At 34.4% G+C, this 15,473-nt stretch overlaps 1 protein-coding gene across 2 annotated transcripts in view; it reads left to right on the forward strand.

The window, feature by feature from the left end:
- Nucleotides 1–3,031: 3,031 nt before the first annotated feature.
- LOC136030875 (zinc finger protein 786-like) overlaps nucleotides 3,032–15,473 on the forward strand; it is a 41,528-nt gene continuing 29,086 nt past the window's right edge. The window contains exons 1-2 of one of the 2 annotated variants that reach the window (XM_065709949.1): nucleotides 3,032–3,351; nucleotides 11,785–11,972. In XM_065709949.1, coding sequence (XP_065566021.1) covers nucleotides 3,257–3,351; nucleotides 11,785–11,972 — 283 coding nt within the window. In that variant the 5' untranslated portion in view covers nucleotides 3,032–3,256. Of the gene's footprint in view, nucleotides 3,352–10,228; nucleotides 10,392–11,784; nucleotides 11,973–15,473 lie in introns of those variants that run through there. The other variant, XM_065709952.1, reaches the window with a different exon arrangement.

A 15,473-nucleotide genomic window follows, 5' to 3' on the forward strand; every position in this document is an offset into this window, starting at 1 on the left:
TGGGTATATTTTATATTAATGTTTGTATGTTTACGACACCGTTTACATAACAGTTGAAGGCAGGTGCCCTTTCCTGACTGGTAGCTTTTGCCTGTCAGATTGTAAGCTCGGGGTGTCGTTGCATAAACCCCATATACCAATCCTCTCCTGCATTTTGATTTTTCTCATCACAAGTCCATGAATATAAAATTTAAGCTGCTTCGACGTGGTGTTTTAGTAATAAACGTATTTAAGAGTTCATAATACATATGGCATATTATTCGAAGGTATTTGACAAGAGCCTGTTCTTGTTCGTCTGTAAAAATTCTACGAGTAGCGTATAGTGGTGAAAAAATAGAGGGAGGCAAACTTCCAGGCCGTTCTTGCTGATTCTCTTCACATCAAGACTCAACGATTAACGAATTTTCCTTTCTACATTTTAAATTTAGTGATGAAAAAACCAAGATGTGTAAACCAAGATAATGCCTGTATCTTATCATCTTTGTTATAAAGGGGTTTAATTAATATTTTCCTGGATTCACTAGGCACTTCTCTTTTCCAAAAATCATATTAATATTCATCAGTAATTTTTCATAGTCATCATAATCTTCAGTAATTTGTCTGACTTCGCAACCACCGTCCTTCAAAATACTTAATTACCACACTATCAGCACCTGAGGCCCTATCATTTTTAATCCTTTTAGTACCGTATCCAATTCTTTGTCACAATGTAAATCTTACTTTACTTCAAATATTGTCACAAATTTTTCATTTTTTTATTTCATTTCATTCATTCATTCTTTTTTCGTTCATCCCAGTTCAAGAAATGCCCCTGTCTTCATGGGAAATAACGTAGTACCAATAACAGTATAAAAGACGTAAAACTAACCATTGTCTTTGGCTCTAACCAAATCAAATAGAAAAAATATTTGTGGAAATCGCAAATTAGAACTTATATTTTCCTTATTAAGGGTCAAAATCTATTGGCAGTTAGCCAACAATCGTATAGTACACATTGTTTCCATGTTTTTTCCTAATTTGCTCTTTTTCCTTTGGTTTCCTTATAATTACTTTATAGTCACAAATTTCCAGGGGAGCCATGCCCCCTACCCTCCCTGCCGACGCCCATGATAACATTTTGTGTTAAATTTCAAATAGTCCCGCCACTTCGTGGATCCCTCTCCCACTATTTAAACAATTCCAGCTATTTCTCTGCTGCAGTGTTGATTAGAAGTTAGCACTAGAAATTTCTGTATTTGCTAAAATTTAATCTAAATCCCCCTTTTAGAAATCCTGGATAGGCTACTCAGTTAAGTCCTATCTGTGAGATGGGACAATAGCGAATCACTTCACCAGCTCACCACATTTCTTTCTGCTTTTGCAATAACGAATAATACGAATTCGTGCCACTATTCAGTGACTGACAAATACATACTGTTAAACTGAACCGTTGATTGTAGATTAAATGAGAGGAACTGTTTATAGTTGCCGAGAATGTAGTAGCCAAATATTATCGAGTTCAATTATACTATCTAAATCTGTCTAACTAAAGATACTAAAGAAGAGAACGACAGATAGCCAAAGTTGAGTTTGGCATAGTTGAGCCAAGGCTGTATGGGTCTTCTCTTCAGGCTATTCCTAAGCAAATCGTATTACCTCAGTCTCAGATAGGGGATAGGACAAGTACTTAATCCTGGTTTCACATTAACTAAATAGGTCTTTCACACTTGTTCACTTAAGGTCCTTAAGCTCCGTAGAGTAACCTACTTAAGCTCCATAATGTAAGCCAACCACAAATTTGAAAAATTTCATTACAATTACAAAGTGAATAACCTAACATGCGTAATGTGACCTACTTAAAGTTGAAGTGATTTGAATTAGCTATAGATGAATTACCCCGGCTTCACATCACCACTAAGTTGCCTACGGTAAGTGGCTTACACTACGGAGCTTAAGTGAATTAGTTTCATAATGAAATTTCGCCTATCAAAATTTGATAGGCAAACTTTCACTTCCATAAGCTCAGTAATTTAAGTTTTTCTACATTATTTAATTTTCAAAATGAAGATGAAGAAATAATTTGCAAGATAGTCAATATTTAGATCTAAAGACATGGAAGGTACTGAGGAAACAAATGAAAACAAAAGTAATTTTGACCCCTTGAATTTTACGAAAAAGGGCTTGCCTTGACGAACTCTATTATCCAATAGTCTCATCCATCCATGGCCAATCCAAATCGCTTTTCCTTTCATTCGGTTATGTTTTGCATGTCAAGTTGAAACTTTTTCAACTCAGTAATTAGCTTACGGTACGGAGCCTAAGTAGGTTTCGCAACGGAGCCTGTAAGGCTTACAAACCATAATGGTTCCTTTACACATTGCGGAAATGAATGCAGAAATTCGTTCGTATCTTTTCGAACAATGAGCCAGAAAACGCTACGTTTTAAGGCAAAGTTTACAAATAAATCAATTAGCGGGGCTGAAGATAATTTCTAAAAGAAAAATATTGGTTAATTTAACTTTTTCTTTAGTCCTTATACTGCGAAGTAGGCAAAGAAGACAAAAAAAGATTAAGTCTGAAAAACAAAGATTTTGGTGTTCCATAGTCATGGTTTTATTCATTTAAAAACCTGGTCAAGACTCCGTGCTGATTTGACCAAATCGTTGCGGAAAGTTAGAAAATTTTTCAAGTACTAAAACCGATGGAACATCTGCACGGATTGCTATACCGGACGGATTTCCGCAATGTGTAAATAAGCCATAAGTGAGCATGTGTAAAAGAACTATTTAGCTAATGTGAAACCAGCGTTAGAATATTGGATAATAGACTTTGGTAAAGCAAGGTCTTTTTACAATCCAAGGGACAAAAAATATAATTGTTTTCATTAGTTTTCTCAGTTTCTTCCATGTCTTTAGATCTCAATATTGATTATTATACAAACCGTTTCTTGGTCTTTATTTTTGAAAGTTAAATAATGTAGAAAAGCTTACGTTACGGAACATATGCAAGGGAAAGCTTCGTCTGTCTTCTTTTGCAACGCTGCTGGAAACTACGTTACAAACCCATAAATTTTAAATAATAAGAAATATGGTTGTATGAACTATAACGAAAAGTTTCTCCAAAAATGAAACACATTAAACCACTCCTAAAAAATTTTCTCTTTGTGCATCTCAGCAATAGTTTCAACTGATTTTTGGCATTCAGTTAGATTGCAGTATGTCTGATAGTTTTGTTTAATGGTAATTGGATTAGTTTAGTGGTAACGTGATTAGTGAATATGGGAGGTGGAAAGTGTATTGTTGTTGGGTGCAAAAGCAGTGGAAAGAATCAGCGTGTTTTGGGGGTATCTTTGCATAGCATTCCTTCAAAAAAGTAAGTAGCCTAAATCTAGCTTATTTTGCCATAGGCTATACAAATAATCTTTACATTTAGGCCTACAGGCTACTTAGGTAGCTAAGAAATAAAATTAACCTATCTCAATCGTCAGAATTGCATCTTGAATCCAAAATCTAACATACATTTGGAACAAAATACCCTCACTATATAATTGAACTACAATAAAAGTGAATATGTCATATGATGCCTTTTTGGTAAAATCCTGCTTTAGCTACTTTTGGCTATATTGGAAAGGGGTAAGGTTATGAAAATAAAACTTTCAGGGATAGGTCTATGGACTAAAGTAGCCTAGGCCTATGTCCCAGGAAGGTATTTTGAAGTAAATACCTCCACTCCTCCCCCTCTATATAATGCAAATTATTGCACAGTACTGCTTGTCTTTGCTCAAATTTCATCCTATATTACTATTGTAATAATAATTTAGTGCTTACTTTATACAGTTTCAGCTTTAAATATTGTTTATTAAAGTATATCCCATAATCCTATTTTCATTTTATTGCCCTCCCTTTAACAAATACTATCTTGCTTACATTCTTTTATGGTGTAAAGTAAACCTGGTTGGTGATGTCACAAATGTCAGCTTTAAACCTTGTTTATTAAAGTATATCCCACAGTCCTATTTTCATTTTATTGCCATCCCTTTAACAAATTACTATCTTGCTTGCATTCACTTACGGTATAAAATAAACCTGGTTGGTGATATCACCAACCAGATGTTTTTTGCATGTCATAACTGCTTAAGGGTAGGCTATTTCAGATATGAATGTGTTATTTGACTTGAAAAATTGAAACCACTTTTGGTCAATTTTTTAAATGATTAGACTGCCATTTAAACTTTCTTAATTAGTTGTAGGATTTGAAAAGTGCTAAAGACACTTAATAAGAAAAATAAAGTTCTAATTTGTGGCTGAGTGACCCCTAGCAAGTTTTCCACAAACATTTTTTTGATCCCAAATATGTATTTGATTATCAGTAATTAGTATAGTTATTAGAACATACAATAGTTTGTATAATTATAGAATTCACAAAGAAAACAACTTAATAAGGGACAAATTTGGTAAGAATATGCCATCAACTTTTGCTTGTATTGCTAGAGTGCCCATGAGCCAATATATGAAGCCACTGTAGTCAGAAATGTTTCCCCTGAATTGAATCCTGGGAATTTCTGTATTTTTCCCTGAATGGATATTTTGTGTGTGTTTTATCATCAATTTTTTCAGGAGTGATTGCATTTATCTAGTTGTCACTTTGAAAAATATTTAATTTTTTACAGTTAAGAAGTATATAAGTGTCAAATATACTGGCTTTTGGTATTCAAAATCAAATTAAAAATATTGAATTAAGGATTTTTCATTCGATTTTTCAAGTCTTAGTTTTAATGTTTTACTTTGAACAAACTACTTTGATAATGCATTACTTCTTATAAACACTGAGTCTTAAGGCATTAAATATTCTGGTGTTTGATAACCAAGTTCAAAACTGTCAATATTATTAAATAATATCTGTCCAATGCTTCAGCATTGCTCAACAGAACTGAATGCTGGGAGTTTTTATCTTAGTTTTTGTAAGTAGGCCATTATTTGTGTATTTTTGGTAATTACTTATTTTTTCATTTTTATATACTTTTACTTGAATTAACAGATAGATGTCTTTAGAAAAATGTTTGTCTCTATGTTTCATTAAATAAAGGAAAAAAACAACAAGTTTTCTCAACTGAAAGTAAGGAGCAAAATTAAATTAAACAGAAATTATTATATATCCCTTCCTCAACACCTGGCTCTTCACACTACAGTTTTTTGGCACTTTAAAATTTTTTACTTATTGTTCTAATTAAACAAACCCTGTGTTTCAGGAGTCATTTTTAAAAAATTGGGACAAAATTTAAACTTTAGCTTAAAGAGTGCACTTTAGGTTGATGGGTAAGAATAAACTTATATAATTGGAATCAGCATAATAAGCCAATTCTTTTGATATGTGTGTTGGTATCATAATTCTGTTTTCTAGAGTTTTTTTACTAAGCAGCTGGGTCACTCCTTACTTACAGTTTGTTACCATGAAGTGTTTGATTACCCATCAAAATCAAAACAGAGATCATTGAAATATTGATTGTTTTTCTGCATTACCAACAGTATAATATTCATAAAACTTTACAGTTTCATGAAATGTAATTAAACAGATAGAAAAAGTTTTTCAACTAAAGTAAGCAACAAGTTTAAAACTTAAACAAGTATGAATTACTCTGTATATAAAAGGGACTGCCCCCTTCTCAATACCTTGCTCATTAAACAATTTTTTTTAGTCCTTTGAATTTTTTTTCCAATTGCAAATTTTCTTTGAAAATTCAGAAAAAAGCCAAACTTCACAGTAAAAAGTAAGGAGCTAAGGGGGAGACAGCCTCCTTCATACAAAGAATAATCTGTTTGAATGGGTTTCAAATAAGTTCCTTGGATGGTTAATTCAGAAAAATTAGAAAAATGAGGTATTTTTTTACTTACAAACAGGTGATCAGATCTTAATGAAATTTAATATTTAGAAGGATATTGTGTCTCAGAGCTCTTGTTTTAAATCTTGACTGGATCTGGTGACATTAGGGGGAGTTGAGGGGAAATCTAAAATCTAAGAAAATGCTTAAAGTGGAGGGATCTGTATGAAACTTGGTGGGAAAAATAAGTACAAGTCCTAGATATATGATTGACATAACCAGAACAAATCCGCTCTCTTTGGGGGGGGAGGGGTTAATTCCGAAAAATAAAGAGTTTTTAACTTACAAAGGAGTGATCAGATCTTAATGAAATTTCATATTTAAAAGGACCTCATAACTCAGATCTCTTATTTTAAATACCAACTGGATCCAGTGTCATTGGGGGAATTGGGGTGGGAGAAACTGGAAATCTTGGAAAAGGCTTAGAGTGGAGGTATCAGGATGAAATTTGGAGGGAAGGATAATCAAAAGTCCATGATACCTGGCTGACATAACCAGATCCGCTCTCTTCTGGGGAGTTGGGAGGGGGGGTATAATTTGGAAAAATTAGAAAAAAATGAGGTGTTTGTAACTTACAAATGGATAATCAGATCTTAACAAAATTTGATATTTAGAAGGATCTTGTGCTTCAGAGCTCTTATTTCAAATTCCGACCAGATCCATTGACATTGGGGGAAGTTGGAGGGGGAAACCGGAAATCTTGGAAAATGTGAAAATTGAGGTATCTTCATCTTATGAATTGGTGATCGGATCTTAATGAAACTCGATATATAGAAAGATTTTATGACTCAGATGCTCCATTTTCAATTCAAATCCGATTTGGGGACATAGGGGATTGGAGGGGGGGGATAGAAATCTTGGAAAACACTTAGAGTAGAGAGATCAGGATGAAACTTAATGGGAAGAATAAGCACAAGTTCTAGATACAAGATTGACATAATTGGAATGTGTTTTCTTTGGGGGAGTTGGGGGTCTTAATTTGGGAAAAGTAGAAAAATTTAGGTATTTTTAAACTTAGGAATGGGTGACCCGATCTTAATAAAATTTGATATTTAAAAGGAGCCCATGTCTCAGAGCTCTTATTGTAAATGCCAACCAGATCTAGTGACATTGGGGGGAATTGGAGGGGGAACCGGAATTCTTCGAAAACGCTTAGAGTGGAGATATCAGGGTGAAACTTGGTGGGTAGAATTAGCAAATGTCGTAGATACGTGATTGACGTAACTGAACTGGATCCGCTCTCTTCGGGGGAGTTAGGGGGGATCTAGTGCTTTTTCGAGTTTGGTGCTTCTGGACGTGCTAGGATGATTAAAATTGGTATGGGTGTTAGGAACCTGCTAAATTGACTTGAAAAAGTCGTTTTCCTCGATTCGACTATCTGGGGATGAAAAAAGAGGAAAAATTAGAAAAAATGAGGCATTTTTAACTTATGAGTGGGTGATTGGATCTTAATGAATTTTGATATTTAGAAGGACCTTGTGTCTCACAGCTCTTATTTTAAATCCCGACAGGCATTAAGCATCTGACCTTCCTTTTAAATCAATCTCTTGATTTTTAGAATATTGCTAGAGCTCATGCCATATTAGCTCTTGGCTCTTCTGTCCTCATCACAAGTGCCATATGAGCTCTTAGCTCTCGTTTAAATACATTGAAATACTTCATATAAATAGAAAAAGAAAAATATCACCATTTAAAATTTCTGAAACTAATTTTCAAGAAGTATTTGCAGCTCTAAAGAAATTTCATAGCGGGGCTGATGATGACCTGCCTTGCATTTTCTACCTCTGTGCTGGTAGATATTCCAGTGTAACATATTAGTTGTATGGAAAAACATTTTAATTAATTTCTATATCCCCTATCTCTTTTGACATTTATCTAAAAGCCTCATGAAAAGTAGGCAGTCTGTCCATTAAAATGTATTTTTGTAGGAATCTACCCTACCCCCTCCCAAACAATAACTCATCCCCCCTCGTATTGTAGCTGTTACGCAATTAGAGATCACAAAACGTAGCCTAATTTCATTACAAATACAGCAAATCAACTTGGCTGAACCCAGTACTGCCACCGTGTGGCATTACTTGCTTTGTAACTGGGAAGCCTAAAATATAGTTATTAATACTTTTAAATCAATTAGCTTCTAAGGATTTTAAATTGACTGCAAATTTGTCCTCTTTGGGATAAAATCGCAGTTTAGTGCCCTGAATCACCTAAACTGTCACCCAACCGTTGCTACTATTTTGGCGTCTACCCCCCCCCCCTGGAAAATTTTCTGCTGGCACCCTTGAATTCATTAATATATACAATTCTTCTCAGTGCCTATTTAGTAACAAGATGGCACTTTTGTTCCATTGGATATTGCTCCATTTCACATTTACATAATTTTACTCCATTGGATATTGGTTATTTACCCTATATTTGCACATTAGGGGGGGGGTGGTGGTGGTAAAGTTCAAACCTACCTCTATTGTCAGAATTGCATCCTAGATCAAAATTTATCATTAATATACATCAGAAAGGAACTTTACCCCTACTCCCCCCAAATGTCCAAATGTATAACCTGAATTGGAATATACCCTGAATTGGTATATAGGGTTGGGGATAAAGTTCATGTTCAACGCAAATGAATGTTAAATTTGGATTCAGGTGATAAGTTTGTTTCTTAGCGACCTGATATTATATTGATATTATTACCTGATATTCTGTTAATATAAACATTACCCATCTATTCACTGTATTTATAACTTGTTTTGGTATAAGCCTAGGGTTCCAGCAGTACATAAGGGAACATGTTAAGAAAAGAATTCTTACTTCATATGATGCAGAATAACCGAACTCGCCAAAGCACTGGACCCCCTCCCCCTAACTCCATCAAAGAGAGTGGATACAGTCCGGTTACGTCAATCACGTATCTACAATATTTGCTTATTCTACCCACCAAGTTTCATCCCAATGTCCCCCCCCCCCAAATGGCGCCTCTGGCTCAAATGGAATCAATTTTAAGGCGTTTTCTTATCAGTTTCCTAATTCAAGTGGCCCTGTTCCCTCTTCCCATCTTTGCAATTATAATTTGAAAAAAAAAATGAAACAATTGACATTAGCCTGTTTGAATGTAATATGCTGACGTCTGCACAGTATATCCTGTAATGTATGCTGTTAAAGTGCTTCAAACATCACAAAATCTCATTATCAGCTAAGAGTCTATCTGACTATACCTGGACACAGAGCTGAGAACTGGATGTTCATCTTCTTATATTTCAACTCCTAGAATCAAAAGATTTACTTAAAGAAATCTGAGCAAATTCAAGATAAATAAGAAGCAACCAATTCAGTAGGTTTGTTCATCTCACAGAGTGAATCAAAAGGAAAAGGGCTGAAAAATCTCGACTGAAAATCCCTCGCTTGCTGAAACAGAATAAGTGGTGACTGAGGATATATGTCTAATGCTAGAAGATACAGAAATCAAACTTGTTTTAAGCAGATACTTACCTATGAGTCCCAATTGGTGCATACTTACCTAAGAGTATTACCTAACAATTGAGCTCAGAACTCAGTGTTTATCTTCTTAAATTTCAACTCCTAGAATCAAAAGATTTACTTAAAGAAATCTGAGCAGATTCAAGATAAATAAGAAGCAACCAATTCAGTAGGTCTGTTCATCTCACAGAGTGAATCAAAAGGAAAAGGGCTGAATAGTTTCGATTGAAAAGCCCTCGTTTGCCGAAACAGAAGAAGAAGATCAATGATCTGCGTGGCTAGGCACAGGAGCATAAGTTAAAACAATAAAGCTACATAAAAAAACTGGAGGTTGATTTCTAAAATTGTAGTAAAAATTGCACTTGATTTTCATTTTTGACTCGTTCCTGTGCTCTGTGTTGCATGTCTTCTAACCGCGTGTGTCTTTGCTTTTCATTTTTGACTAGCTCACTTTCTCGGTGTCGCATGTCTTCCGACCGCTTGTGTCTTTGCTCTTCATTATCAGTTTTGATACGTTTTTGGATTCGTCTACTTCAGACAATTTAGGAATGGCCTTTGCTTTAGCTGCCCGCATTGGTGTTGTTGCAATTGTTGGTACATGTTGTCGATTTTCACATCTTATCACGTTTGAATGATTTTAGAAGGTGAGGTAAAATTCTATTTTAGCTACTTTTTATTATCTTGAAAAGAGGTTAGGTTAAGAAAATGATACTTGCAGGGATCCATATATAACCTACAGTATGTCCCAGGAAGGTGTTTTGAAGTACCTGCCTCCACTCCTTCTCCCTTTAGAGGGCAGTGACCTTTAATGACCCTTAAAATCTTTGTATTATGAAAATGAAACCCTGCAAAACATATCTTCTGCTTAAATGAAGTACAGGAAAACTGCGTTCAGCCTCACAACTTTGCTCAATCCCAATTTATGAGATTTCAAAGATCTGCAAATGCATTTCCTAAATTTAGGAAAGACAATTTTGAAATGACTTAAACTAACGCTCAAATAACAGGAACTGCATTGTTGGAACTAAATCCAGATAAAAAGGAACTGATAAAAATTAAGGTAAAATGTTGTTATGTCAAAATTTCAATAGGTACATGCTAAGTAGGCAGAATTTCTGAGGCTTCTAAAATCAGAAGAGGGTCACATGGAAGCATGGTTTTACCTTCCCAGGGTATATTTCGGCCCTGGATTCATTACTGAAAGTTTGATTTTGCTAACCTAACCCCTTCCCAAGATAGGAAAAAGTAGCTAAACTGGAATTTTACTGAAGGTGATTTAGTCTTTCTAAAATATGTGAGTGTGACAGCCCCTACTTTTTAAGTCTATATTTGCTATGGACAAACATGAGTAAGTGTCTATTGTAGGATTTTCTAGTGTTAAGATCACGTTTATCATGACATGTTTATCAAAGTATTTTGCTTTTTTAGGAACAAATAATATTGTAATAATATTATGCTGTTTAAGAGGTATTTTTTGTTGCAATCCTGGAAATCAGCTATAACTATACAGATCTCTGCTTATTCAAACAAAACTGGGAAGACCTATTATGTAGAGCTTTTCTAAAAAATAGGTCACTAATTGATAGTAACTTCCCAGGTCCATTAGATCTTTTTTAATTTATTGTGACATATATAATCAATAAAATAGTAATATAACAAACAAAGTGAGCAATATAACAAACAATATAGCAATCAGTGCATAATTTCATTATTAGCTTTTAAAGTTGCTGCATTATTTAGAGTAAGTAAGGGATAAGCACCAAATAAATTTAGAAACCTCAACTTCTGTATACTCTCTTGTACAATGTTCTACCTTATTAGATTTCTGCAAATTTGATTTCTAAAACTTCCCTAATGAATTGCTGACTTGCAAGATTTGTCCTGTTGAAAAGGTGTTTTTAGGCCTACTTTTTAGAAAACAAGCCAAACTCTTGTGTTTAAATTTTGTTGTAAGGTAGGCTTGATGCTCTATCTGGTGCCAACAGTATAAGTAAAAATGTTTTCATATAGGCCAAACTTGGATTATTTTATATATACTATGCTATATTATTTTATTATTTTATATTATACTAAAATTACTTTTTATTATAATAATATTATAATATAATATTATTATATTATATATACTGGAAAAAATAAATCATATTAATATAATATAGTAATATAATATAATATAAAATAAATAATACAATAATAATAATATAATAATGTAATAATAATAATAATAATATAATAATAAATAATAATAATATATATAATAATATAATATAAAAATAGAATACTATAATATTAAAATAATAACATAATATTATTTTATATTATAATATATTACTATATTATTTTATATATACAGGATTTGTATACTATATTATTGATAAAATATTTGCTGTTTGTGTTGTCAAGACCACATTGAGATTTCAATGGACAATATTTTTATACAACACTCTTTTCAGAGTCCTTGAATGGCTGACTGCAGTGAACAGGAGTGACCTCTTGCTGGTGAACTCAGTTGATTCAATTGTCAGGAACAAACATATATGCTCAAAGCATTTCCCAGAAAGTTCTTTTTTTGAACAAAGTGCATCAAGTTTAAGACCTTGGCTCAAACCAGATGCTGTTCCTTCTATACTTGACCCAACAGGTAAGCCAAGTTCATTGTAATTTGAATAAAATTAATTTAGATGAAGGCACAATAAGGTCAATATAATTTGATTAATTGTTAATCCCTAATTCCTTATAACAAATATTATATTATAATAGACGTGCGCTGGACAAACTTTATTCTACTTTCTGTGATCATTCTGTCCTTTATGCTTCAGGTCTTTTCCCTCTTCTTAATAATGGTAATTAAAAAAGAATTCGGATAAACTATTTCAAATGTTGCAAATTTCTTCTGTATCTTCCACCTTGGACAAAAAACCGGACTCTTGTTAGAAAATTTTTAGTTCCTGATATAACTATAAAGTTGGAGATTCTTCAGAGAAAACTCTCCAGGACAGCTTCTGCGCGCCTATCCCCTCACCACTGTCGTATCCGTTTTTATCGTTGATTTGTGTGTGTATTTGTTTTTCTCTTTTTTTTCTTATATTTATTCTTACTCCACCATATTTACTTTACGTATCGTGTGGGTGAAAAATAAAAAAATAAAAAAATAAAACCGTGGGCAAATTTCATAACTTGTGTTGCCCCTTCCTCTAGTGGTTGTGGTAGTCATGTTATCTCCAAAGACATAGTTATTGTACCTTTCAACTCACAACAAAAATATGATATAATATACTAATATTTAGCATATAATATTTATGCTGTGCTTTCAACTATACAAAACAAAATGGCTTTCTCAAAATCTGATGAGACAACTTTTGGGAAAAAAGGTGTGGAAGAGGGGTGTGGAAGATTTGCCCTTTAATTCTTTTGATTACTTGAATTGGGATTAAGCAAGCCTTCTGAAACTTTTGTTTCGTTGTTGGCTGAGCAGATTTTCTTCAACCTGATCATAATGTAAAATTTGATGATGCCAGGGCCATTTCTAATGACAGAGGTTATACACAATGGATGAGGGAAGCTATTGAAATAAAAAAAAATGTATGTTTGCAAATGTTCCAATAAATTGGGATAAAGGAAATTTAAATATTGAACAAATTTATAACATTCTTCTGAGCCAGTTGCTAATGAGGGATGAGATTAAATACAAGAGGAGAGTTTTATCAGTAATAGCAAACAACAGGATTGTTATACAATGAAATAATATACTTAAATATTAGGCTATACTTAATACGCTTAAATATATTATAATTAATATATATATATATATATATATTATACTTAGTTTCCATTTTATATAATTTTTATCCAGTTGCTTTGGTGCTTTCATCGGAAAAACTCTATTAGTAACAGTAACCCAAGTGGTCTGTTGTGACAATTATAGTTTAATGTTGGTGGTGTTTTTTTTATGAATTTTTAGTTTATTTTAGTTTTTTAATCTGCGTTTCTTTTACGCTGAAGACGCCTTGTTTTTATGCAGCCCAAATATCCGCGTCGTTTTGTTTTCATGGCACTTGGTATTTACCAAGTACCATATAGCGATTGCAAATTCTGTCAGTCTTTTGGTCTGTCAGTCTGTCTCTCGGTCCCGGTTTTGTTAGTTTAGGCATTTCCAGATAAGCTAGGAAGATGATATTTGGCAGGGTGATCAGATCTCACGGGTGATCAGATCACGAACGGGTGATCAGATCTCAATAAAATTTTATATTTAAAAGGATATTTTATCGTACGGCTCTTATTTTGAATCCCGATCGGATCCGGTGACATTGGGGGGAGTTGGAGGGGGAAATCTAAATTCTTGGAAAACGCTTATAGTGGAGGGATCGGGATTAAACTTGGTGGGAGAAATAAGCACAAATCCTAGACACGTGATTAACATAACTGGAACAGATCTGCTCGCTTTGGGGGAGTTGGGGGGAGGGCTAATTCTGAAAAATTAGAAAAATGAGGTATTTTTAACTTACGAAGGAGTGATCGGATCCTAATGAAATTTCATATTTAGAAGGACTCGTAACTTGGATCTCTTATTTTAGATCCTGACCGGATCCAGTGTCATTGGAGAGAGTTGGGGCGGGGGAAATCTTTGAAAAGGCTTAGAGTGGAGAGATCTCGATGAAACTTGGTGGGGAGAATCAGCACAAGTCCAAGATACGTTACTGACATAACCGGACCAAATCCGCTCTCTTTGGGGGAGTTGGGAGGGTGTAACTCGAAAAAATTAGAAAAAATGAGGTATTTGTAACTTGCGAACGGGTGATCAGATCTTAATGAAATTTGAAATTTAGAAGGATCTTGTGCTTCAGAGCTCTTTTTTAAATCCCGACCAGATCCGGTGACATTGAGGGGAGTTGGAGGGGGGAACCAGAAATCTTGAAAAACGTGAAAATAGAGGTATCTTTATCTTACGAATGGGTGATAGGATCTTAATGGAACTTGATATATAGAAAGATGTTAAGTCTAATATGCTCGTTTTTCAATTCGAATTAGATCTGGGGCTGGAGGGGGGAAACAGAAATCTTGGAAAACGCTTGGAGTGGAGGGATCGGGTGAAACTTGATGGGAAAAATCAGCACAAGTTCTAGATACGTGATTGACATAATTGGAACGGATCCGCTCTCTTTGGGGGAGTGGGGGGATGTTAATTCGGAAAAATTAGAAAAATTTAGATATTTTTAACTTAAGAACGAGTGACCAGATCTTAATGAAATTGGATGTTTAGAAGGAACTCATGCCTCAGAGCTCTTGTTTTAAATCCCGACCAGATTTGGTGACATTGGGGGGGAGTTGGAGGAGGAAACTAGAAATCTTGGAAAAGGCTTAGAGTGCAGAGATCGGGGTGAAACTTGGTGGGTAGAATAAGCAAATGTCGTAGATACGTGATTGACGTAACGGGACTGGATCCGCTCTCTTCGGGGGGTTAGGGGTGGGGTCCAGTGCTTTGGCGAGTTTGGTGATTCTGGACGTGCTAGGACGATGAAAATTGGTAGGCGTGTCAGGGACCTGCACAAATTGACTTGATAAAGTCGTTTTCCCCGATTCGACCATCTGGGGGGCTGAAGAGAGAGGAAAAATTAGAAAAAATGAGGCATTTTTAACTTACAAGTGGGTAATCGGATCTTAATGAATTTTGATATTTATAAGGACCTCGTGTCTCAGAGCTCTTATTTTAAATCCCAACAGGCATTAAGCCTCTGATTTTCCTTTTAAATCAATCTATTGATTCTTAGAATTTTGCTAGAGCTCATGCCATATGAGCTCTTGGCTCTTCCGACCTCGTCACAAGTGCCATATGAGCTCTTAGCTATTGTTTTGTCTTTTCGTTACTGGCCCAAGCGCCTTTTATTCTGTTTTCCATTGAGTTTTCTCTCTTAGTTTCTTTGGTTCATTATGATCACCTCTTGGAAAAACAAACAAACTAATAAAGGTTCTCTGTTATGTTAAATCTGAAGATGTTATATGTTTTTAGATTCATTGACGTTTTGGGGGGTATTTCCCTCTTTTTTCAAAAACTAAGGCAATTCTTTGATGCTTGTAGCCTTTGATTGGTAATATTAAACTTAATGAATATAAAATATCTAGAATCAGCATAAGAAGCCAGTTC

The sequence above is a fragment of the Artemia franciscana genome, chromosome 9 (genome assembly GCF_032884065.1).
Source record: "Artemia franciscana chromosome 9, ASM3288406v1, whole genome shotgun sequence".
Classification (NCBI taxonomy): Eukaryota; Metazoa; Arthropoda; class Branchiopoda; order Anostraca; family Artemiidae; genus Artemia; species Artemia franciscana.